Source organism: Mesocricetus auratus, unplaced genomic scaffold (genome assembly GCF_017639785.1).
Source record: "Mesocricetus auratus isolate SY011 unplaced genomic scaffold, BCM_Maur_2.0 Super-Scaffold_15014, whole genome shotgun sequence".
In the NCBI taxonomy this organism is placed as follows: domain Eukaryota; kingdom Metazoa; phylum Chordata; class Mammalia; order Rodentia; family Cricetidae; genus Mesocricetus; species Mesocricetus auratus.
Genome location: NW_024429186.1, coordinates 30691841 through 30714607, shown reverse-complemented (window position 1 = coordinate 30714607; position 22767 = coordinate 30691841). Strand labels below are relative to the sequence as shown.

The following is a 22767-nucleotide window of genomic DNA, read 5'->3' as shown; positions in this document are numbered from 1 at the left end:
CTCAAAGATCTGCTTGCCTCTGTAGGGATTAAGAGCATGCACCACCACACCCAGCCTAGGCTACAGTTTTTTTTAAAGTGACTTGCCATGTAAGGATGTTCGATCCTTCCCTTAGGAGCTAATGGTTACTTTGCAGATGAGGAAACTAAGGCTGCCTGACAGGAAAAGATGTCCTCAAAGAGAGGGGATCTAGGTGGCCTGGCTCTCAGTGGGAGCAGAGTCCAAGGCCTGCCACAGTGTTCCTGGGCTTTTCCTAGTGACAGATGCTAGCTGAGGCTGGAGGAGCTAGGGTGGCCTGTTCTGGAGTAAAATTCTGTCTCAGCATGTGCTGATGCCGTCATCCTCCCCCACCCCCATCCTGTGACTGTTTCAGAACCCTGAGTGACCATGCTCAGAAGAATGATGTTTGTTTGTTTTCTCCCCAGGTGGCTGCTTGGCCACCCAGCTCACAGGCTGGAATTGGAAAGGGAGAGAATTTGTAGTGTCCCTGACAGCCACTTTGAGTCCCTGCTTCTGGTAGCACTTCCCTGTGCATCCCTGGGTGGGGCAAGTCAGCTCTGGCCTATTAATCCCCAGACAGTCAACCTAACGGGTTGGGGTCCGGGATGGACAGCAGGCACCTGGCAACCCTCTCTGTGTTGCAGGGAACATCGAGTACAGCTGTCCGGCCACCAACGAGTGTGAGATCACCAAACGGAGGCGCAAGTCCTGTCAGGCCTGCCGCTTCATGAAATGCCTCAAAGTGGGGATGCTGAAGGAAGGTAAGAGGCCCACAGCCAACGGCCAGGGTCAGGACACCGCTTGCTTTGTCTTGCTGGGGAGTGTCAGGCCTGCGAAGGGTACCTGCAGGCCTAGGGCTTCCCCAGGGGTTGTATGAGTATGTGGGCGTGTGTATGCGATTGTGCACATGTGCGTGTGAGGCTACAGGCCGTCTTTCATGGCTGCCACGCTGTAGCCTGCTGGGCTCTCTTCTTGAAAAGCTGTGGGCTAGTAAAGTGGAAGTCAGGAGGTCCCAGGGGTCCTTTTGGAGCCTCAGCTGCCAGCTTGTCACCCTGGGAAGTCCTCATCTTGGCGGGTGGGCTAGAACTCCCAATGCTTCTTCAGGTTTGGGGGTGGGTAATGGCACACTTGGCAAGGAGTGGTCCTTGCTTCTAGAAGAGTTCAGGACATGTCTCTTGACTGGTAAGTGTTTTCCCACTCCTGTTCCTCTTCCTTCTTTGCCTCTGGCCCCCTTCCTGTTGCTTTTTCCTCTGGAGTCGTTTGGTGCATTAGGTGCAGCAGGCAGAAGTCACAAGTGCCAACTGAGCTATATTTAGTTCCCTCATCAGAAGGTGTGTCCTTTAAAAAATTGTTGGCCATTTAACTGTTAATAGCTTTTAATTTTTGTGTGTTTCTTTTTGTGTGTATGTGTAAGTTCCTGCGTATATATATGAGCATACCTGGTGCCCTTGGCCGTTATAAGAGCGAGTCTGCTCCCCTGGAAGTAGTTGTAGGTGGGTGGGGCTGGAAACTGACCCCTGGTCCTAGATTGAGCTAACTAAAGCACAGTGACATTGTGACATTTGTGTGTCTTTTTTACTTTAAAAGGGACCCCCAGGAAATGTGAGCTGGAGCTCATTGTTTAGAAGGCTTCTGTAGGGCCCTTCCTCACCGTCTGTGTGGATCTGCCTGGTTTGAATCTCAGTACCATTTTAGGAGTGTGTGTGTGTGTGTGTGTGTGTGTGTGTGTGTGTGTGTGTGTGTGTGCATGCGTGTATTACGATTCCGTGTACACACACCACTGCATGTGCTTGTGTGACGCCCTCAGAGTCAGCGCAAATTCCTACAGATCAGCTTCTGGTTTTTTTTTTTTTTTTTTTTTGAGACAGGGTTTCTCTGTATCGTCTTGGAGGCTGTCCTGGAACTCACTCTGTAGACCAGGCTGGCCTCGAACTCACAGAGATCCGCCTGCCTCTGTCTCCCAAGTGCTGGGATTAAAGGCATGTGCCACCACCGCCCGGCTCAGATCAGCTTCTGAGCCTTGGTCCTTCCCAACATGGAAGGAGATGGGAAGAGTTTATGGGGATGAGGAGCAGGACGAGCAAAGAGGACAAAGATTACTTGGGTACAGTCTTTCCTGGGAGGGGCAAGGTGGAGTTGCTGGTCTCCCCAAACCTAGCACAGCCTTCATCAGGCCCAGCTTTCCCCTCTCCTCCCTGTGCCTGCTGGCGAAGTGGTTCTCTGAGGTGTTTGCCCGTGAGAGAGCTTGGACAGAGCTTCTAGTTACCAAATTCCAGTCGTGCCTCTCCTCACCTGGGCTCAGTTAGCATCCTCACCGTTGGGGCCGCTCTCAGGGCAGCTTCCAGGGACCTCTTGCGTCTGCGGCACACTGGCCCTAAAGTCCTGTCTCAGTTACAGGTCTGTTGCTGTGAGAAGCATCAAGACCAAAAGCAGTGTGGGGAGGAAAGGATTTACTCAGCTTACACATCCACATCCCTGTTCATCACCAAGGGAAGTCAGGACAGGAGCCTGGAGGCAGGAGCTGAGCTGAGGCCGTGGAGGGGAGCTGCTCACCGGCCTGCTCTTCCTCAGCCTGCTTTCTTAGAGAGCCTGGGACCACCAGCCCGGGGATGGCACCACCTACTAGGGCCTGATCCCTCCCCCATCAATAACTAATTAAGAAAGTGCCCTACAAGTTTACCTACAGCCCCATTTTATGGAGGCATTTTCTTTTCTTTTTTCTTCTGGTTTTTCCAGACAGGGTTTCTCTGTGGCTTTGGAGGCTGTCCTGGAACTTGCTCTTGTAGACCAGGCTGGACTCAAACTCACAGAGATCTGCCTGCCTCTACCTCCCCAGCGCTGGAATTAAAGGCATGCGCCACCACCGCCCGGCTGGAGGCATTTTCTTAATTTAGGTTCCCTCCTCTCAGATCACTTTAACTTGTATCAAGTTGACATAAAACTAGCCAGCACAAATCCCTTCTTCATTTGTTATTTCTTACCCCTCTGGGGATGTGCCAGCTGCTCTGTGGGGCCTCTGTGGAGGAAGCAGCCTTTTTCTAGTTTGAAATGGGCTGTGTTGGTCCTGCTGTATGTAAAACCATGTTTCACACTGCTGCACAGTTTTGGTCTCCATTGTGTATAGGTGTGACCAAGATGGAGGGGTGACTAGGTCCCCTGCCTCCTACGCCAGGCTCTTCCTGCTGCCAAGCCTTCTGATGTTTGCAGATGAGGAGGCCCGTGGAGGTATACCTGTCTGGTCTCCGTAGTCCTCGGTGCTGGGAACCTGAGGGTGTCTAGGTTCTGAGGAGACTCCTTCCTCCTAAGCCCCAGAGATGGGAGCTGCCTTGTTCTGGAAGCTGAGGGAGACACCAGGTCGAACACTGCAGATGGACGCTCCCTGGCTGGAGTGTGCCTCTGCCTGCTTTCTCAGGGAACCAGCAAAAGGCAGCCTCTTTCCTTTATGGCGATGCATGAGCCCTGCAGGGGCTGGAGTGGGGTGGCTGCCCCTCCTTCAGTCACCCTCTGGCTTGAGAGGATCAGGGTCCAGATTTGGCTCTTCCTGTCCCATGCTTTCTGCACCCCCCCCCCATTATAGGCCAGGGATGGGGGAGGGGCAGGACCGCCACTCAATCCCTGGACGGTCTCAGTGCTCAGACTTCTCTTTAAGGGTTATACAGTGCTGGGAATGAGGAGGGCACTTTCTAGAAGTTTCCAGAAGGGGTCTCATCCATGGCTGGAGAAGTGCAGCTAAACCGGCTGAAGGGAGACCCCTGGGCTGCTTCCTGAAAGAGAAATCAGTGGATGATGCAGGCCTCCGATGGCGGGAGTAGGGTCCTGCAAGGATGCATGCGGTCCAAGTGAGAGGATCTGCATGATGGCCCCCAAAGTTGCCTCACCTCCAGGAGTGTCTCCCCGCCGTGGCAGCCAGGTGTCCCCTGGGCGGATGTGCTGAGCCTGATGCAGCCATGAGGTAGCCTTGCCTGAAGGAGGAAGAGACAGCCACCAGGCACACCCCACCTCACCTGCCTGTGTCTGAAAGGGAAGAACTGACAGGAAACCTCCCGAGTGTGGGTGAAGCAGAGCTCCTGGCTGAGTGTTCGTCCCCATAGAGCTCTGGGTAGCTGGCATCAGAAGCTCCCCGGGGACCAGCCTCAGGGAGGAGCAGGCCTCCTGCAGGAGTCTGGGTCCCTGCCAGGGAGAGCTCTTGGCAGCTGTCCTGCCTCCTGCTTTTGTTTGGGTGTCCCTCTTTGCTCTGTGTGCAATGTTTGGTCCCTAGGGCCACCCTCCCCCCCCCCCCCCCCCAGTCCCCCAGCCTCTGCCTTGATTCTGAAAACAAACTTCACACTTCCCTGTGCTGCTTCCTGTGTTAGGGTCTCACAGTCAGCTGGGCAACAGGTTCCTGAGTCTTACAGGGAAACGGGGTGTGAACGCCACCCCTTTTCTCCCCACATCTACATGTCAGTGCCTCATTCCCGCCCCCCCTCTGCCCAGCAGCTCAGGACTGCAATCCAAGATTCAGGAGCTCCAGCCATTACTAGGGACATGAAGTCAGATACATGGTGTCCTCTGTCTCAGGGTCAGATGCCTCGAGTGGCTGGAGATGAATCCTGTTATCCACGTGGCTTCCTTTGGCTTTGTCTATCCTGGGATAGATAACTAGAGTCGTCAGTGACTGAAGGCAGTACCTCAGTATCTTTACGCAGATCCACTGTATGACAATTCACGTTTTTAGGGAAAGTCAGTCTTTTTTCTATGTGCGAAATTGCACTTAAAACTGACGTGGTTTCAGAGCTGGCCACTGGCGTTCTCTTTGTGGTTCTCATATTTAGCGCTCCCTGGACCTGCTCTCCGTAATCACCTCCTTTGAGACCTGCTGTTCACCATCAGCTAAAGGTGGGGATCCAGAGGGACAGCCGTGACATTGCTTTGGTGTGTCAGCAGCCTTCTGGCAGTGTTCAGCTAGAGCTACCCAAGTTCACACTTGTCTTTTCTACAGCTGCCCGCTGAGTCGGGTGAGGCAGCCTGGACGCATGGATCTCCTTCCTGGGTTTGCTGGTGGGACTTCAAGGGGATGGCATTACCTTAGGCTGATCCTCTCCGAGTTCTGGAATCAGAATGGATGGAGATGGTCCCTGGCATCTCAGATGTGCACTGATTCCGTCTCCAGACTAGAAACCCCACTTGCTGCATCTGTACGGTGTCCCCCAGTCTTCAGTTCAGCTTGGGGACCCTGAGTACTTGTGGCTGGCCTGCTCGCCCGCTGCCTCCTCTCATGACTCATCCCCCCTCCAGCCGCTCCTGCTGTCCCCTTCCTGCTCAGCCCTGCCTGCCTCTTCCCAAGTGTTTTACGAAAGATATTTGATTTCAGTGAGAGCTGGGCTGCCGGCCATGCAATATGCTTTCACTCTCTTCGTGCATGCTGGAAAAGCAGAAAGCTTCTCTGGGGACTCTGGGTAATTGGGTTAGTGGCCAGCGCACATTAGGAAATTAAAAGGGGGCCCTGATCAGGTTCCTGCTGCATGGAGTCTAATGGGTTTGCATTTATAGAATGCTCTGCCTCTAGCCCATGCCAGAAATACCACTTTTCTGGTTTTGTGAATGAAGGAAGAGAAACTCTTTCGCTTTTCCAAAATACATTAGTGTTTTGAAACGAGCCAACTCCCCAGCATGTCAGAGAACAGCATTGAGCTACTTTCTAGCCTATTCATGTGTGCTCTCCCATCATGATAACTCCAAAGATCTTTTCCAAAGCCTCCTAGACACTCAGGTGCAATGCCCTGTGGCTGGACAAGTGTTGACCGAAAACAGACAGCTGCTTTGTGGCTGTTGACTTCTTATTACGTACGGTTCCCTCCAGGCATTTGATGTCAGAGCATTGGATCACAGGTTCAGCCCATCTGGTCAGACCCCTTCTTGACCATTTAGCAGCTCCCTGGGAAAGCTACGTAAGCCTTCATAAACTTCACTTCCCTCCTGGAAAATGAGAATCATAGTAGTTGTGGCCATTGTCCTCTTGCTTTCCCTGTCTCCAGGGATGTCTCTGGAACTTCTTCCATGATGTCTGATGTTGACTATTGATTAGAGAGAGTCTGTATGTAATAGCATTGATTTTGTTTTGTTTTGTTTTTTAACTGGTTGGTAACTGCATTTCTGGGGCACAGTGTGGTGCTTTGCTTTATATATTACAGGAAGTCAGTCAAGTTAACGGACATACTTATCATATCACCAGTTTATTTGTTTTGTCTGTGGTGAGAACATTAAAATTCTGTGTTAGCAGTCTGGACATCCACAGTACATCACTGTGTTCCCTGGGGGCCCAGGCAGTGCAGTGCGGAGACTTACTTAGCCTTCCCAGCTCACAGGGATCCTTTGTTAGTGTCTCCCCTTTCCGTGAACCCCTGAACATGATTTTCCTTCTGTGATCTGGAAAACAGCCATCTGACGTCCTGCATAACCTGTCTGTCCATACTTAGCTAGTGATCTTACCTTCATACTGTCTTGAAAATGAAAACAGTAACATCGGTAAGTTTCAGTTAATCAGTAGAGCTGGGACCAAACCCAGGGCCACACAGATACCAGACAAGGGCTCTACCCATATGAGCTACAACCCCAGCCCTCTGCTCTCTGGTCTTACTAAGTCACTCTGTCCCAACTTCCCAAGTAGCAGGGATGCCATCAGGCTGGATCACATGGAAGGTTTTTTTTTTTTTTCTTAGCTACAACGGTTCTCCCAGTTGGTATGTCTTCTGCTTCAGTCCCTTGTGGCGATTTCTTGATGTCTCTTTATTCAGAATGTAGTTGCTCAATGCTCTCTGGCTGTTCAGGTCAGGATGGCAGCTCTACCATTTCAGCCTGAGACCTGCTAGACCCAGGACCCCAGCTCACGGTTAGCCAGGACAGGTTTTTTCATTGGCAGGCTTTCGGTGAAAGAGGCTGGGAGTTGGCACTTGAACTGGAGACTACTGAGTCCTTTTCTTTTCTGCCACTGATGGGTGGCATTTGGGCTTGTGGGCTCTTGCTGTCATGGGAGTACCATGCTTATGCTTGTTTCTCAGATGCACGTGCAGAAGTATTAGCATCCCAGGAGAAGGGCCTAGAATTCATGTCCTCAGTTCCAGGGTGTGTGTGTGTGTGTGTGTGTGTGTGTGTGTGTGTGTGTGTGTGTGTGTGTGTGTGTGTAGTATGTGGTATGTAGTAGGTGTATAGGTACCAGTGCCCAAGCCAGAAGAGGACACTAGCTACCCTGCTCTATCATTCTTCACATGTATTAGACAATCGCTTGTAGATTTTAAGGATTTAAATTTTTTTTTTTTGGTTTTTTCGAGACAGGGTTTCTCTGTGGCTTTGGAGGCTGTCCTGGAACTCGCTCTGTAGACCAGGCTGGCTTCGAACTCACAGAGATCCGCCTGCCTCTGCCTCCCGAGTGCTGGGATTAAAGGTGTGCACTACCACCGCCCGGCTCTAAGGATTTAATTTTTAAAAGATTTGTTTATTTTAGTTTTAATTATGTATATGTAGGAGAGGCAGGGTGTGTTCATGTGAGCGCAGATGCCCATGGAGGTCACAAGGTGGCATTAGATTCCCTGGAGCTGGAATTACAGGAGCCGCTATGGTGTGGGTACCAGGAACTGAGCCTGGGTCCTCTGGAAGAGTAAGCTCTCCTGACGGCTGAGCCATCTTCCTCCAGCCTGATCCCTGGGAGGTTTAATGTTGGACTCCCCTTTTCTCTTTAGAGTTTTGCTGGTTTCATTTTGTGTTTTGAGACATGTTCTTGCTGTGTAGTGATGGCTGACCTTAGACTTGCGGCTTCCCTACCACCTTATCCCTGAGTGCCATGTTTTTTGTTTGTTTTGCTTTGGTTTTTAGACAGGGTTTCACTGTGTTGCCCTAGCTGTCCTGGCCCTCACCCTGTAGACCAGGCTGACCTTGAATTCACAGAAATGTGCCTGCCTCTGCCTCCCGAGTAAAGGTGTGCACCCTGAACGCCTTGGGGAGAGTTGTGAATTTTAAGCATATATCACCACACCTGCATCCTCTTTCTTTGTTTTCTTGAGGCAGGGTCTCACTGTTGAGCATTGCCTGCTGTTCCTCTCCACAGACAAGACTGGTCCAAGGAAGGATCATCGTTCATGGACCATGGCAGTGACCTAAGTAGATCTCTGCTCTCCTGGCCAATCCTTCTCAGCCCTGCTGCAGCCGCAAGACTCTTTTCACCATAGCCCTGTCTGACCCAAAACTCTATATGTAGACCAGGCTGGCCCGGAACTCAGACATCCTCCTGTCTCTGCCTTCTAAGTGTTGGGTTTATTGGTATGTGCCACCTCACCCAGCTCAGAAGAGTCTTTTAAAAGCCACAATGACAGTCTTGTCATTTTGGTTTCTATCTCCTATAAGTTCTCCATGACACTTAGAAAAATGCTGAAACATCTGACCGTAGGGTTCGAGTCTGCTGTGAGACTCCAGCATCATCTCCACCACCCTGTCCTGTCTGCGTTCCCTTCCATCCAGTTCCCTTCCATCCAGTTCCCCTCCATCCAGTTCCCCTCCATCCAGTTCCCCTCCATCCAGTTCCCCTCCATCCAGTTCCCCTCCATCCAGTTCCCCTCCATCCAGTTCCCCTCCATCCAGTTCCCCTCCATCCAGTTCCCCTCCATCCAGTTCCCCTCCATCCAGTTCCAGCATCATCGGCTTGCTTTTGGTCCCCAAGTATGGCAGACCTAATTCTCACCTTAGGGATTCCAGACAGTGCCCTCTCTCTGAGTGTAGATATCTTCATGCGGATGCTGTCTCCATCACTTGCTATCAGACCCCCCTCACCTCCATAGACCTTGTCATCGAATGTCTCCCACTCAAGAAATGACCTTGTTCATTTCTTTGTGCACTTGGCTTATTTTGTTTACTCTGCCATCTCCTCGTACCCTTGTTCTTAATTCAAGAAGCTGGGTGGCAAATTGCCTTTGCATCGGACTGTCAGCTCCAGGGTGGTAGTGTGGTGGTGCACATGATTGAAAGGCCCCAGTGGAGTCGCTGAGACCAGCAGGCTGTGATGGCATGATTGATTAGCAGTTCTTGCAGACAAGGAAATGGAAAGGAGTGGCACAGGTGACAGGACCTGCCACGCTTGATGTGGCCCAGCTGAGCTTCAGTGGCTTTCCTAGGGCCACAGCTAGGACATGGCAGAGTTGGGTGGAGTCTAGGCTCCTTGTGGGACGCTGGTCCTCAGTATGTGTTCCTTGCCCAGCAGGAGCCCGCAGTCCCTCCCCAGTAGGGCCTGGCTGGACTGATTTTTCCCCTGTTGGGTGTAGTTTTAGACATTGGTCAGTGGCAACACAGGGATAACACAGGTGAGATGTCCTTAGAAGTGTGGTGCCATGGGCCAGGAGGGTCTAGAGGAGGGAGAAGAGTGACAGTAGACACTGCTTTAGTAGCCAGTAGCCAGTTAAGGTACCCAGAGTCCATACAGCAGTTGGCAAGAGCCTGGGAATATAAGATAGAGGGGCGTGTGTGTGTGTGTGTGTGTGTGTGTGTGTGTGTGTGTGTGTGTGTGTGTGTGTGTGTGTACCTCACTATTCTGCCAGATGGCTCCTCTCCCTAACCCCCAACCCCTCCCCCTCTATCACCAGGCATGCTGGTTGGTTTTTGTCAACTTGACACAAACCTCGACATATCTGGGAAGAGGGAATCTTAATTGAGAAAATGTCTCCATCATACTGATCTGTAGGCAAGTCTGTGGGTTTATCGTCTCATATTTAAGACAGTGGTGTGGGTGCTACGAGAAACAGGCTGAGCAATCCATGAGGAACAGGACAGTAAGAAGCACTCCTCTGTGGTCCCTGCTTCAGGTCCCTGCCTTGACTTCATTCCCCGGGCTCCCCCTTTGATGGGCTGTAACCTGTGAGCCAAAGAAACCCTTTCCTCCCTAAGTTGCCGTGTTAGTCACAGTGCTTATCACAGCAGCAGAAAGTGAGCCAGGACTCCAGGGTGAGCTTCAACCCGTAATCCCCTGGGGAAGAATGCTCAGAACAAAGAACTATATCATAAAGACCCAGACCCAGCATTTGGTCACCAAAGAGCTTTGAAAAGATACTCATATACCAGACGGTGGTGCACACCTTTAATCCCAGCACTTGGGAGGCAGAGACAGGTGGATCTCTATGAGTTAGTTCTAGGTCAGCCTGGTCTAGAGAGCTAGTTCTAGACAGCCAAGGCTACACAAAGAAACCTTGTCTTAAGTGTGTGAACTTGAGGGGGTGGCGGGGGTTCTAGATGAGGTACTCAACCTGAGGGTGGCCACCCCAAGTGATTGAACGACCTTTCCATGAGTGGCCCACGGCCATGAGAAAACACAGATATTTGTTATGATTCTCAACAGTAGCAACATTACAGTTATGAAGTAGCAATGAAAATAATTTTATGGTTGGAGGTCACCACAACATAGGGAACTGTATTAAAGGGTCTATCTAAGCATTAGGAAGGTTGAGGACCTCTGTTCTAGGCAGTACATGACCCCAGAGGCCCCAGGCTCAGAGCCTTCAAGGAGCAAGCCCCCCACTCTGAGCTGTTCCCTTCCTTGCAGGCCATTCTCACCATGCAGGACTCAAACGGAATGGCACTCAGTCACCCACAAATCCAGATGCAGATCCTTCCTCTGTCATTCCTGGCTGTGTGACCCTGTTCAGGTCTTATGTATACCAGGCTGACCTTGAACTTATCTGTCTGTAGAGTAGCCTTGACTTTCTGACCCTCTTGCCTCCATCTTCAGAGGACTGGGCTTACAGACATTACCTCCACATAGATTTATGCAGAATTGGAGATTGAACTCAAGGATTTGGGCATGCTAGGCCATCACTACCATCTGAGCAGCATTGTCCAACCCCACTTAGCCTTTCTCTGTCTAGTCCTCTGTTTTCTCCTGATGACAGCCCTGAACTCACTCTCCTTCCTCAGAACTGTCATGCAACTCAAATGGGAGGTGGCCATGCACAGCTTTGTAAGCAAAGCCCTGTTCAGTCCAGGACCAGCACTTCATAAAGAAGCTGAGGATGGTGGAGTCAGTGCTGCTGGTGTGTGTGGGACAGCCTGCTTTACAGCCAAGGCTATACAAAGAAACCCCGTCTTATGTGTGTGTCTAAGTCTCAAACACCTTAGCAAGGTCATCGGGGATCCTTCCTGACTTTAGCCTGGGACAGGAGTGGGGGAAGGATTCTGGCTTCCAGGCTTTTCCTCCCCCTTGCCCTTGGTAAACCTCCCCTTGGACAGAGAGACACATGATAGTGGAGGGGGGCACCAGGACAGGCTTGAGGCCAGGTGCAGGACCATGCTTTAGCTAGTTATTTTTAGTGTAGATGAAAGAAACTCAAACTGGCTGTCGCCCCAGTACAATCGGCTATTTTTGTTTGAAAGACTGGGATTCCATCCAGCCTTGGGGGAGGAGATTGCAAATGAGAAGCTAGGCGGGAGATGTCGAGAAATGGGAAGCATTGCTTTTCCATTAAGAAAGAGTGAGAGGTCCAATGGCTTCATTGGTGTCCATTCAGTCAGTGCCTGATCAGGAGCTCAGAGGTGCCTGCAGTGGACAGCAGAGGCCAGCAGGTGGGGCATGGCTTTGAGACGCTCCCCTCTTCTCCATGAAGCTTCTGTGCCACCTCCCGGGCCCTAAGCAGGCCCCCTGCAGGCCCCTGTGTGCCAGTCAAGTGTGATAAGGATGGAGGGAGTGTGACGTAGCCAAGGCTAAAACCTCTGTCCTTGGGCCAGCACAGAGGGAGCTACTGGACTCTGTTGCTGTCATGCCTGGCAATTTGAAATTTATTTTATTTCGAAATGGGGTCTCAAACTGTAGCTAAGGGTGACCTGAAATTCCCTCTAAAGCCCAAACTAACCTGGAACTCCTGTTGATCCTTCTGCCTCAGCCTTTCAAATGCTGGGACTGCAAGCAGGAAACCCCCCACACCTGCTGCAAATGGGACCCAGCGCATACTAACTCTTCATTCTGAATTGCTGCCCGCCCCTTCCCCGGTGTCCAGCCTGCTTTTTGTGTCTGACCTTGAGGACTCCAGAAGCCTCAATGGTAGAGCTGGACCATATCCGCCTTTATGTGTCTGAGTGACTGAGTAACATACATGTATGGGCCACATGCGTTTGCCCATGGCCTCTAATGGCCTCAGAGGTTGCTCCCATGAGCTGTGCTGCAGTGAACACTGGCGTATTTCCGCCTTCAGTTCTCTGTTGGGGTGGAAACTGAGGAGCGTAGGATTTGTGGTGATTCGGGGTAGTTTTTTGAGTTACTGACACATATAGTATTCTATACCTCCACCAGAATTTCCCAGAAGTTTTAAAACTTCATTTTGAGGTCATTGAGTTACAGTTATGAGAAAATACAGAAGGATTCCATGGACCCTTCCCCTGGTTCTCCCGTCACAACCAAGATGCTAATGTGTGGCCGGCCATCCTTCGGGATGAGGCATTTAACACATACTGTTTGCCATCGGAGGCTTTTCAAGTGTTCCCATGAGGTAGGCACCATTACCCCATCTTAGAGTCCCCAGAAGTAGAGGTGCAGAGGTGAAGGCCCTTACCCAGTGCCACTCCAGTAGCTGGGTGTAGCTCGGTGTACCCAGCTCTGCCCTGGGCCAGTACTCATCCCCGATGCTTATGTAGGAAGTTATCACACTTACCCAGGCATATTGCATTGACCAAAACTCAAGGAGCCTGTTTGCCCAGGGCTATGAATTACATTGATTACCGATCTTTTTTACATTCATGAGATACTGTCGCAACATTAAATTTCTCTGTACATCTTAATGGGTTAAACAGTATCCAACAGTAGTTCAAACATGGGCCATGTGTTTGTTACTTAGTATTTGGAGATCTGCAATGATTTCCATATTAGCATTTTTGTATTTGGAAAGTCTCAATGATAGGATCTGATAATCTCAGACAGTAGCTATAAGTTAATTAGTATTTTAATTGCACTTCCTGACTGTGCTTTTTGGGTATTTTGCTAATACAAGTACACAAATGATAGACATTCTTATTTCAAGACTCCCTTTTCTCTCTCCCCAGTTGATGTTTGGAAGTCACATCCCAAGTTAGCAATAACTGTTGTCCCTCATGTCAGTCAGTAGAGATGACTTTTGCTGCCAGACCCTCTGGTAGCCAGTAGCCTAAGCATCAACTAATGAAGATGCTTTCCAACTTTTCTGTCCCTTGTAAACCAGACTGGCCTCAAGCTTGGTTATATAGCTGGGGATGACCTTGAAGTGCTGGTCCTCCTGCCTTTGCTTCTGAGCAGTTGTTACCCCAGGCTAGGAAGAGAAAGCCAGTGCTGGCTCACAGATCTATGCTTCCCCACTCCCAGTCTGGGTAAAAAGAGAAAAACAGTCGCACCAAACCCGGTGGCCCTTTCATTAGAAAACCCAAACCATCCGGGGCACTCCCTTCATGGACTCCCCTTAGCCTCCCATCTTTGGGGTCACACCTGGCCTTAACTACCAGAGAAGCTGCTAGAACGGGTTGTTGGGACTGGCTGGGACTTGTCGACTCCACAAACTGAACCCAGGTTCTGTTGGCATGGAAGAAGAGGCAGAATAGAACATGGGCATCGATGTCTGAACAACCCACCTGCAGACTCAAGATGATGAGCTTCTGCAACTCAGTGTCTGGTGGTGGAAGCCCTTTGGAAGCTGTGTGTGTGTTGTGTGTGTGTGTGTGTGTTTGCACGCACGTGTGCATGTGTGTGTGCGTGCGTGGGCCCGTGTACCATTGTATCTTGGGGAGGCATTCTGGCTTAAAACAGAAGCAGCTACTGAATGAATATAAAAGCATGATGGTGTTGTGCCCAAATTCTGAACCCCCACATCACCAAGAGGCCCATTCTGATGCAAAAACGGAGTCTTTTATTGTTTAACAAGTTAACTGTCTGTCCAACACAGTGGTTGGTGAATGAAGGGCCCGGGGGAGGGGAGGACCCGCAACACAGGGAATTTATTGGGTAGAGCAAGGGGAGTGTCTAGGGGTACCCAACGGTCTCAGGATTGGTGCACTTCTGGGCTTGGACAACCTGTCCTGAGTTGATTGGTCAACTGGTTGCTATGGCCTATAGTTTCTCCCAGGGTGGTTACTATGCTCTGCACGCCACTGTTATGTCATTGTTACCGTAAAGCATGTCCAGTGCCTTAAAGCACATCCAGAGCCCGCCAGCTAACTTCTGATTGGTTCCTTGCCACATGGAGGGTACCTGACCTCCTAGTGCCTAGGGCAGGTCCGTCAGGGCCAGACGGCCGCAAACTCAGCAACATGTGCCGAGTCAGAGGCCTACATCTTGCGGGGTCTATTCTGCAGCCTGTCATGACTCCTAAAGCGGGGCTGGATGAGGTCTGGTCTCTTCAATGGGAGGTAAGACTACCATAAGGTAAGGTTGACTACTGTCTGCAGTGTGCAGGGGCTTTCAGGTTCCTACTGTCTTTGGCCTTGAGGTACTGACAGTTCTCAGTCCGGAGAAGACTGGAGCAGTAAAACCAAAGGCAGAAAAGGCAGGGAGAGATGGCATTAAAATGCAGAAGGTAAAGACTGCTTGGCCTTGGAGGAAGGGTGTTCAGGAAAGTTCAGATGCCTGAAGGGTTGGCCTGGGGAAAATCAGTGTTGCTGACTGGGATAGATCTTTGAAAGTTGTGAGGAAATAGGAATTAGCGGGAGGAACTTCATGAGGGAGGGCCTGCCTTGGACACATGGGACACAGGGAAGTCATGAGAGGAGCTCTCTGAGCCGAACATGTCAGCTACCATTTGACCACCACAGCGGAGTTCCGGGCCTTGTCTGGGCACACTCAGCAGGAGGCAGCTGCACATGGAGTGGTGGTCCTGTAATGGGAGTGGACAAAGGGAATGCAGAGAAGTCTAGGCTGCCGTGGCAGGTCTCAGGAAAAGCCCTGATTCAGGAAGGCTTCATGGGAGGGTCCAGAAAAGTAACTTCCTAGAGCAGTGTTGGCATGTAGGGCAAGGTCATTGGATTTGGAGGTTGGCACTGACTCTGTGCACAACTTGTGCTCAACAGAAGGGAAGGACAGGCTCATGCCCTCCACTCCGAATGATCATTAGCAAATATTGACCAGTGTGGTGCGTAGCTGTAGGGAGTATAGAGCCCACCGCCCCGAGGAGCCAGAGGCATGATGGGAGTAAGTCTGTGGTGGCTTTGCAAACGGCACGTAGTGCAACTCCTGGCCTTTGGAACTGCTTTGTAACACCCCCACCTCAAGGTCATTAAGACTTCTGGAAAGCCTGGATCCTGGCAGAGTGGGTATGATCATGACTGTTGCCTCCTCTCAAGCCTAAGGATGACACTGAAGCATTGAATCATCTCCTCCAAGTGTCAGGAACTAGATCAACATGAGCATGACCGCTGGGTTCCTTGGACCACAGGTCATAGGCTTCATAGGTGTGGATTTGGACAAGAGTTTAGAAACAATGAGAACAGACCTGTTTGGCACCGGTCTTGGTGTGCAGTTCTAAATTAGTGACAGTTGATTCCCTTTGGAGTCACTGGCTGCCTGGCTGTGAAGAAAACTGGAGTGGAAATGCAAAGGAGGTTGAGCACTGTGATGTGTCCTTGGAATGGCAAAGGAGCTTGGGTACCAACTCTGACCGGGCAAACTAGCCAGCCCCGCCCCCAACCTGTTTTCCTTATTTGTTAAATGAGGTAATAGCTGCCAGTCCACATGCTGTGGGTTAAACGGTGTAATATATATATAGAAAGTCTTCTGCGAGCCATGCTGTTAACCACTGTTGATGTGACTTACCAGGAAGTGTTTTCCTAAGCACCTGCTGGCTACCAGGCTCCATGCCAGAACCGGAAGTGGGCCACAAGCAGCCCCTGACCTTAAGGGACACTTAGCCAGCAGGGGAGGCCCTGGTGCTGTGAAGAAACACCTGGTGTGTGTTGTGGGGTAGTGTTCTTATTCATCAGGTCTTTTTTGAACCCCCACCAAGGTCTAGTCAAGTTAAGAGAACATTCTAGAAGGAACAGCAGAGGTGTCAACTGCCTTTTTTATATTTTCTGTTTCAAAGATCTCTCTCTTGCTGACAGCCACCATAGGGTTAGGTGGGCCAGGGAAAAAGGAGACTCCCTTGGAGTGGCTTCTGGAGAAAAGAAGGGGGAAGTGGGACACGCCTCCCTTTTGGACTCAGGAATGAGAGGGTATCACTGTCCTCCGTGAATGCAGTAGGGTTCCACTCTAGGTTGTATTGGCATCTCAAGGGGTAGCCTGAGCTTAGTCCAGGTGGGAAAACAGTAAGCTGGGGTTTCCTGTCTAGTTATGTCTCTGCCTCTGTTAGAGGGGATTTCAGGAATGAGGGATACATGTGAGCTACAGTCCTATAGGGTTAGGTCTGTGCTGGGTGAAGGGGGGTTGAGCTGTTTTCCTGTGTTCCCTAAGGACCAGGATGATGGAGGTGGAATCTAGAGCAGTCCAACAGAGGACTTCCAAGGCAGTGCCCACAGGCTCTGCATCTCATAGCTCATCTTGGTAAGATGTTTATTTTGGGGCTGGGAGTTTGCTTGGTTAGTAGAGCTCTTGTTTGGCATTCACAAAGCCCTGGGTTCAAACCCCAGTATTGCATAAACTGCTCATGGTGCCACATGCCTATAATCTCCAGCACTGGGCAAAGAGAGGCAGGAGAATCAGACGTTCAGGAACTTCCTTGGCTACTCAGCAATTTGGAGGCCAGACGTGAGACTGTCTGGAGTGGGGGGTGGAGGGGGTGAGAATAGAGGGAGAGGGAGGCTTATTTGTACCTTCTGCCTGGGGCCTGAGAAATTCGCTCTCCTAACAAGCCCCAGGTGATGGTGATGCTACTGGTCTGCGGCCCACACTTGGAGAAGACCACCTCTCTCACTTCTGTGAACACTATCCGTCCTATGTACGCTGGTCACAACCTGTGACCTCACTTCCGTCCCAGAGCTTTGGCTACCAGCTGGCTCAGCCACCAGTGAGGCATCATTGCAACATTCTGCTTGTGGCTGGGAGTAAATCACCCAGACCAGGCCTCCAGTGTCTGAGGAGTGCCTGCCGATTGAGCTGACAGGGCGGGCAGCGATCCAGACCGGTCCTTCCTTCCCTCTCACGCCACAGTTTCCTGCATGCATGCCCTCTGCTCAGGCTTTGCTCCTAGAGAAGTAGGCACAGACATGCTCTGTTGCAACCATGTGACCATTGAAACTAGGGGGTTGCCGACAGCCTCTCAAGTGGCCCACGGGCCAGCCTTAGGAAGGACCAGGTCCCAGGGTGCTCAGGAACATGGAATGTGTAGCCAGGGTGTTGTGTCGTGGGGCTCCCCACATGTTCTGTATCCTTCTTCCTTCCTGTTGGATGGGCCTGTGTCTCATCGTCTCACCTCTGAGGGCGATAAAGAGCCCCGACCTGTGGGAGTGCAGCACAGGACCCCAACAAGATGACCCCCCAAATGGGGATTGCCGTTAAGCAGAAGGCGGGGGAGAGACGCTGAGTCCCCCTTGCCAATGTAGCGTTCACTACAGCCTTGTGCAGCACCTGTTACGGAAGTTCCGGCGTGAGATTGCAGGACTGTTGATGAACTGAGCATGTAGGTGTGTTGTCCAGTGCTTGCCTGGTATGGTACAGAGGGTACCTGCAGTCCATCCCCAGCACTGTGGAAACCGCGGCGGCGGCGGCCCAGGCATGTAATATCTACCTTGGAAAGCTGAAGCTGGAGTCCAAAGTTCAAGGCCAGTTTTGGAGGTCATCACGGGTCGGGTGTGACTGAGAGGTAACTGGCTCCATAAGAAACAGTTCCCTCTTGTTGGCCTTGGCTCCTGCCTGGCTGGCTCCAGCACCTCCGTTTACCCCCTCCCCTTTGCCCCAGGATGTGGGCTGCAGCCTTTTATTGAAACTGGGTGTGGGTGTGCGGGTGTCTTCCCAACTCCTTAGCCCCAAAGACATTGTTCCACCCTCAATCATTTCACTTTCAATTGCTCTCATTCTCTACGCAGCTTCCTCTTTTCTCTTGGACTGTTAGTATATAACTACTTGTATATGCTATCAGAGAAGTAGCCCGGGGCATGAATGGGATGTAAATCACCCTTCTATCTTGGCTTTCTCTTCTGCAGGCTGGGCTGGACTGAGTTGAGGGAGCAGCTTAAGACTGCTGACAAAAGCTCATTTGTTCCGCACTCAGATCTGCAAGTCTTCCTGAAGGGCAGGGCGGGCCTCGAGGTGGGGTACTCTCACCTTTAGGGGAAAGAACAGGAACTGGACTGTAGAAGGACTTAAGCCCAGCTTTCTTTCTCCATGGACTGTCTTCATGTGCCCTTTTACTCTTGAGACAGGCTGGCTGTAATTTCTGTGTTGCTGACCATTCTTATCTTCCCGTCTAAAGTGGGTTGCTGGAATTATAGGTACATGCCACTATACCCGTTTTTTTTTTTTAATTGAAGTGTTGGGGATCGAACCCAGCCAGGGTTTTGTGTATCCTAGGCATGCACTGTACACTAGGCATGACCTACATCCCTAGCCTCTCTTTCCCAACTTCATGAACTCAGCTCTCCCTGGAAACAGCAGAACCAAGACAGGGACTCTTGGCAAAGGGCATTGTTGGGAATCTCTCTTAGAGATGAAGGCCCAGAGGCTAGAATTCTCAGGGTGATATTAGGAGGATGCTGCACCTGGAGAGACAGGCAGGGCCAGACTATCCAGTGGGACGGGCTGCTACTTCAGATGACAGACGTCTCACCTCCTGGCATGAGGCTGGATGGCCACTCTTAGCCAGCGCTGCAGTTCCGAAGTCAGTGTCTCCTTCCCTAGAGATTTGGAACAGCTCTCGATACCAATGATTTCCTTCTCTGACAGGTGTGCGCCTTGACCGAGTGCGTGGAGGCCGCCAGAAGTACAAGCGACGGCTGGACTCAGAAAATGGCCCCTACCTGAGCTTACAGATTTCCCCACCTGCTAAAAAGCCAAGTGTGTACCAGGCAGCACCCCCCACCCCCCCACCCTGCCCTCCTCAGCCTGGAATACCTGGCATCCTCCTGGGGCGGTTCTGTCTTCTCTCCACTGGGTGGTGGGCAGTGTGGATCTAAAGACAGCCAACAGTGCCTGGTACTGCCTGGCTTCATCAGAAGTCCCATCAGTCTATATGGAATGGCACAGAACCCAGGCCTTGTGTCCATGGCCACCGTCCTAGAACTGGAGTCCTGTGAGCAGCTCTCCGATGCAGGGGACATCTCAGCAGCTTTGTGATGTTGGGACAGACAGACGCCAGCCACATTTGACCCCCAGGACCTCACCCTGACTCTTCCCCTCTTCCCAGGCATTTACTGTGTGTTCTCTCCTCGGTCATTGCAGTGACTAAGATCGTCTCCTATCTGCTGGTGGCTGAACCAGACAAGCTGTACGCCATGCCTCCCCCCTGGTATGCCTGAGGGGGATATCAAGGCCCTGACCACTCTCTGTGACTTGGCAGATCGGGAGCTCGTGGTCATCATCGGCTGGGCCAAACACATCCCTGGTGAGTCGTGGGGGGGGGGGGTGGGAACAAGAGTGGGAAGGTGGTCTAGGTTCGTCCTGTCCCGTAGCTGTGCCTTTGGTGTTTGGTACCCGGCCCAATGATGCCTAGAAGACCTTTGCCACCCCACGTAAGGCTCTTTTCCCTTCTATGGGATTGAGGGGAGTAAGTAGTATTTGGAAGGTTCAGTAATTTTATGTACTGCCAGGGAGGGGCTCATTGGAAACTACTTTTTCATTTTATCGGGACCTATAATAGGGGTAGACAGTTGGTAATATTTGAAGAACAAGTCCCTTGAACCCACAAGACAAAATAGTGGGCTTCCCCTGAAGAGTTCCCCAGAATTATAGTGAAGAGCAACTCCCTTCTTTCACAAGAGCTGCAGGCAGAGAGAAGGAATTAGGAGTGGGGCCCTGGGAATTGGGTCAGGCTCAGATTCTAGGCCCAGAAGCTATGTGACCCGAGCCTGTCACTTGACCTGCGAAATGGGACACATGGCTTCCTTTATCTTTCTGACTACAGATTGGCTTTTTGTTTGTGTTTGTTTTGTCAGCTGTGGCCCTAAAAGATGAGCATGCCACACATGGCAACACAGCAGAGGTGTGCTAGCCTGTGAGTGACAGCACATGATCGAGCTGATTCCATTCCTGTGTGTGAGAGAGACTCATGTGCCCCACAGGCAGGCACCAGCCCGTGGACATGGGTGGGAGATACTGTTGCCCACACTAGCCTTTGGCAGGCCTAGAGGATTCTCAGGTGGTCCCTTGGCATTCTGAGCCTTGGGTGGGTTTGCCAGGCACCTGGCTAGTGCGTCCTTTGTAAGGAGCTCAGTCTCCTGGGATTACACACTCAGTAGTTTTTAAATCTGCCCTGTGCTGCCTCAGCACAGGTGTGGCGTCAGCCCCATGCTTAAGACACCTCAGCCTGGATTGCTCCACTGACCCCAAGCCAAATTGGGCACAGCCACCCCAACCCAGCCCAGCCCTTAGACTCCTATTCCAGGTCAGATAGGTCCAGTGTCAGAAGGATGGCTCAGGAGTGGCGCCTGGCGGTCTCCTGAGTCACTACATCTTCTTTCTGTTAGCCTTACCCCCATAACACCTGGGCAAAGGAAGGTCCAGGAGATTCAGTCACATCTGTGCCAAGTAAGAGAGGCAGGCAAGCAGGGTGGCTATTGGGGACAGAGGCTTTGGAGCCAGACCAGCAGGGCTCCTGACCCAGATATGCCTTTATTGGCCTTGTGTAAGGTTTCTCTGAGCTTCAGTGTTCTCATCTGTAAAACGGGAATCCCAGAAGCCCTCAGTAGAACCCCCGGGAGGATGTCACTCAAAACTGCCACGGCTGCCATGGTTGTCATGGTTACCAGTAGTGATACAAGCCTCTTTTGTGCCAGTGTTTCATCCCCAAAGAATAATTCCTGTGGATTATAAACAAGAACGTGATGGCTCACGCCCGTAATCTCAGCACTCTGGAAACAGAGGCAGTGGGCTTGCCATCATCAGTTTAGGCCAATTTGTTGTGCATAGCAAATTCTAGGCCAACAAGGATACCTAGCAAAAGAGACCCTGACTCAAGAAACTAGAACCATAAAAAAGCAGAGTGAAGCAAGGGCTTGCTTGTTTGTCTTATACACCGAGTTGCCTGTTTTGCATAAATTTGCATGTTGAATCATCCCTTAATTAATAAGGGTCTCCAGCCAGTGTTTGTAAACCTCACACCAAGGGCAAGGCCAGACCCAAGTGTCTGTTTTTTGTTGTTGTTGTTGGTGATGGTGGTGGTGATGGTGGTGGTGGTGGTGGTGGTGGTGTGTGTGTGTGTGTGTGTGTGTGTGTGTGTGTGTGTGTGTGTGTGTGTGTGTGTGTTTAAATGTGCATAAGTAGGTGTTTTGCCTGCATATAGGCCTGTGCACCATGTGCATACAGTGCCCAAGGAAGCCAGAAGAGGGTGTCAGATCTCCTGGAACTGGAGTTACAAATGATAGTTACTCTTCCATGTGGGTACTGGGAATCTACCCTGAATCCTTTTTCTATAGGAGCAGCAAGTGGTTGCTAAACCATCTCTCTAGCATTGTGTCAGATCTTTTTAAACTGTTGACTACTTCTGATGGAAAACTCATTGGAAGACAGGCTTACAGAGCGATAAAGCACTTGAAGATTGATTAGGGGGCCCACACTGAGACCACGTTGAGTCTTCTTGATTGTGATCCGGGACACATGGAAGGGAGGAGTTCAGCCTACCCAGGACCAGAGTTTTGCTGCAGTCTTTAGATAGGGGATTGCCTTACAGTGTCTTCAGCCTGTGGTCTACAACCAGGTACACAGAGGGTACTAGTGCTTGCAGGGTAAGTCCCAATATGTGACTGAGACAGACTTAAGGGGTGCCTGTCCATTAACCAGAGATGATCTAAGACTTCACCCCATGAAGCCCAGATCCTCCAATAGGTTCCTATGTCTGAAACCCATATAGATTGCATTTTCATAATCTCACTGCACTAGAGTTTGTCTGTCTGTGTCTCATGTCCTGGTGCTGCCTCTGTATCTGGTGTCATTAGTGCATAAAATGAAGACCACCTGAGCATATCTGTGCTGATCCGTCTGAGGTGGCTTCATGTGACAAATGGGTGGGCATCATGTATAGCATGGATGTACCAGGAAACAGCCTGACTTGTGTAGATAAGAGTAGAGCAGGGTGGCCCAGGCCACAGATAAACTCAGAATAGTTTATTTCTGGAATTTTCCTACTTCCTATTTTCTGCCAGTTGACCTTGGATAACTAAAACCTGAGAAGAGGAACTATTGCTTTCTTATTTTGGAGACAAGGTGCTCAAGCTTCACAATTGTAGTGATCCTTCTGCCTCTGCCTCTCCAGTGCTGGAATCCTGGGTTGATCATAATAGAATCTGCTCGGTTACTGTGTGGGTCACTTTGAGGTTGCACAACTGGAAATGGAGTTTTGGCTTGAGTTGCAGTTCCCAAGTTTTGGGCTTCCTGGAGCTGGCAAGCCCTTGTCTTGAGAGTAGCTACGACAGCAAACTCTCCCTCCTGGTGATCAGAGATTAGAGCATAAACTGGCAGCAGCCTTTGCTCTGGCTGCTGCTAGTACTTCAGTGAGTTGCAGTCACCCTGCCTTATTGGCAACTTGTCTGCCTTCCCCAGGCAGCTGGGACTCCACCCTTGCCAGGAGAGCCTTCAGGGGAGTCATCACTAATGCCCAGCCCAGGCTGCTGTGTGCAGGGGATCCCCAGAGACCTCTTCAGGAAGGCTCTTTGGACAGA

General features: G+C 51.0%; 1 protein-coding gene across 1 annotated transcript in view; it reads left to right on the top strand.

Moving 5' to 3' along the window:
- Window positions 1-22767, top strand: part of Esrrb (estrogen related receptor beta) — a 99006-nt gene that overhangs the window by 67310 nt on the left and 8929 nt on the right. Inside the window, 4 exon segments of the mRNA XM_040742709.1 lie at window positions 645-761; window positions 18839-18949; window positions 19334-19392; window positions 19394-19496. Of these exon segments, the coding sequence (XP_040598643.1) occupies window positions 645-761; window positions 18839-18949; window positions 19334-19392; window positions 19394-19496 (390 nt within the window).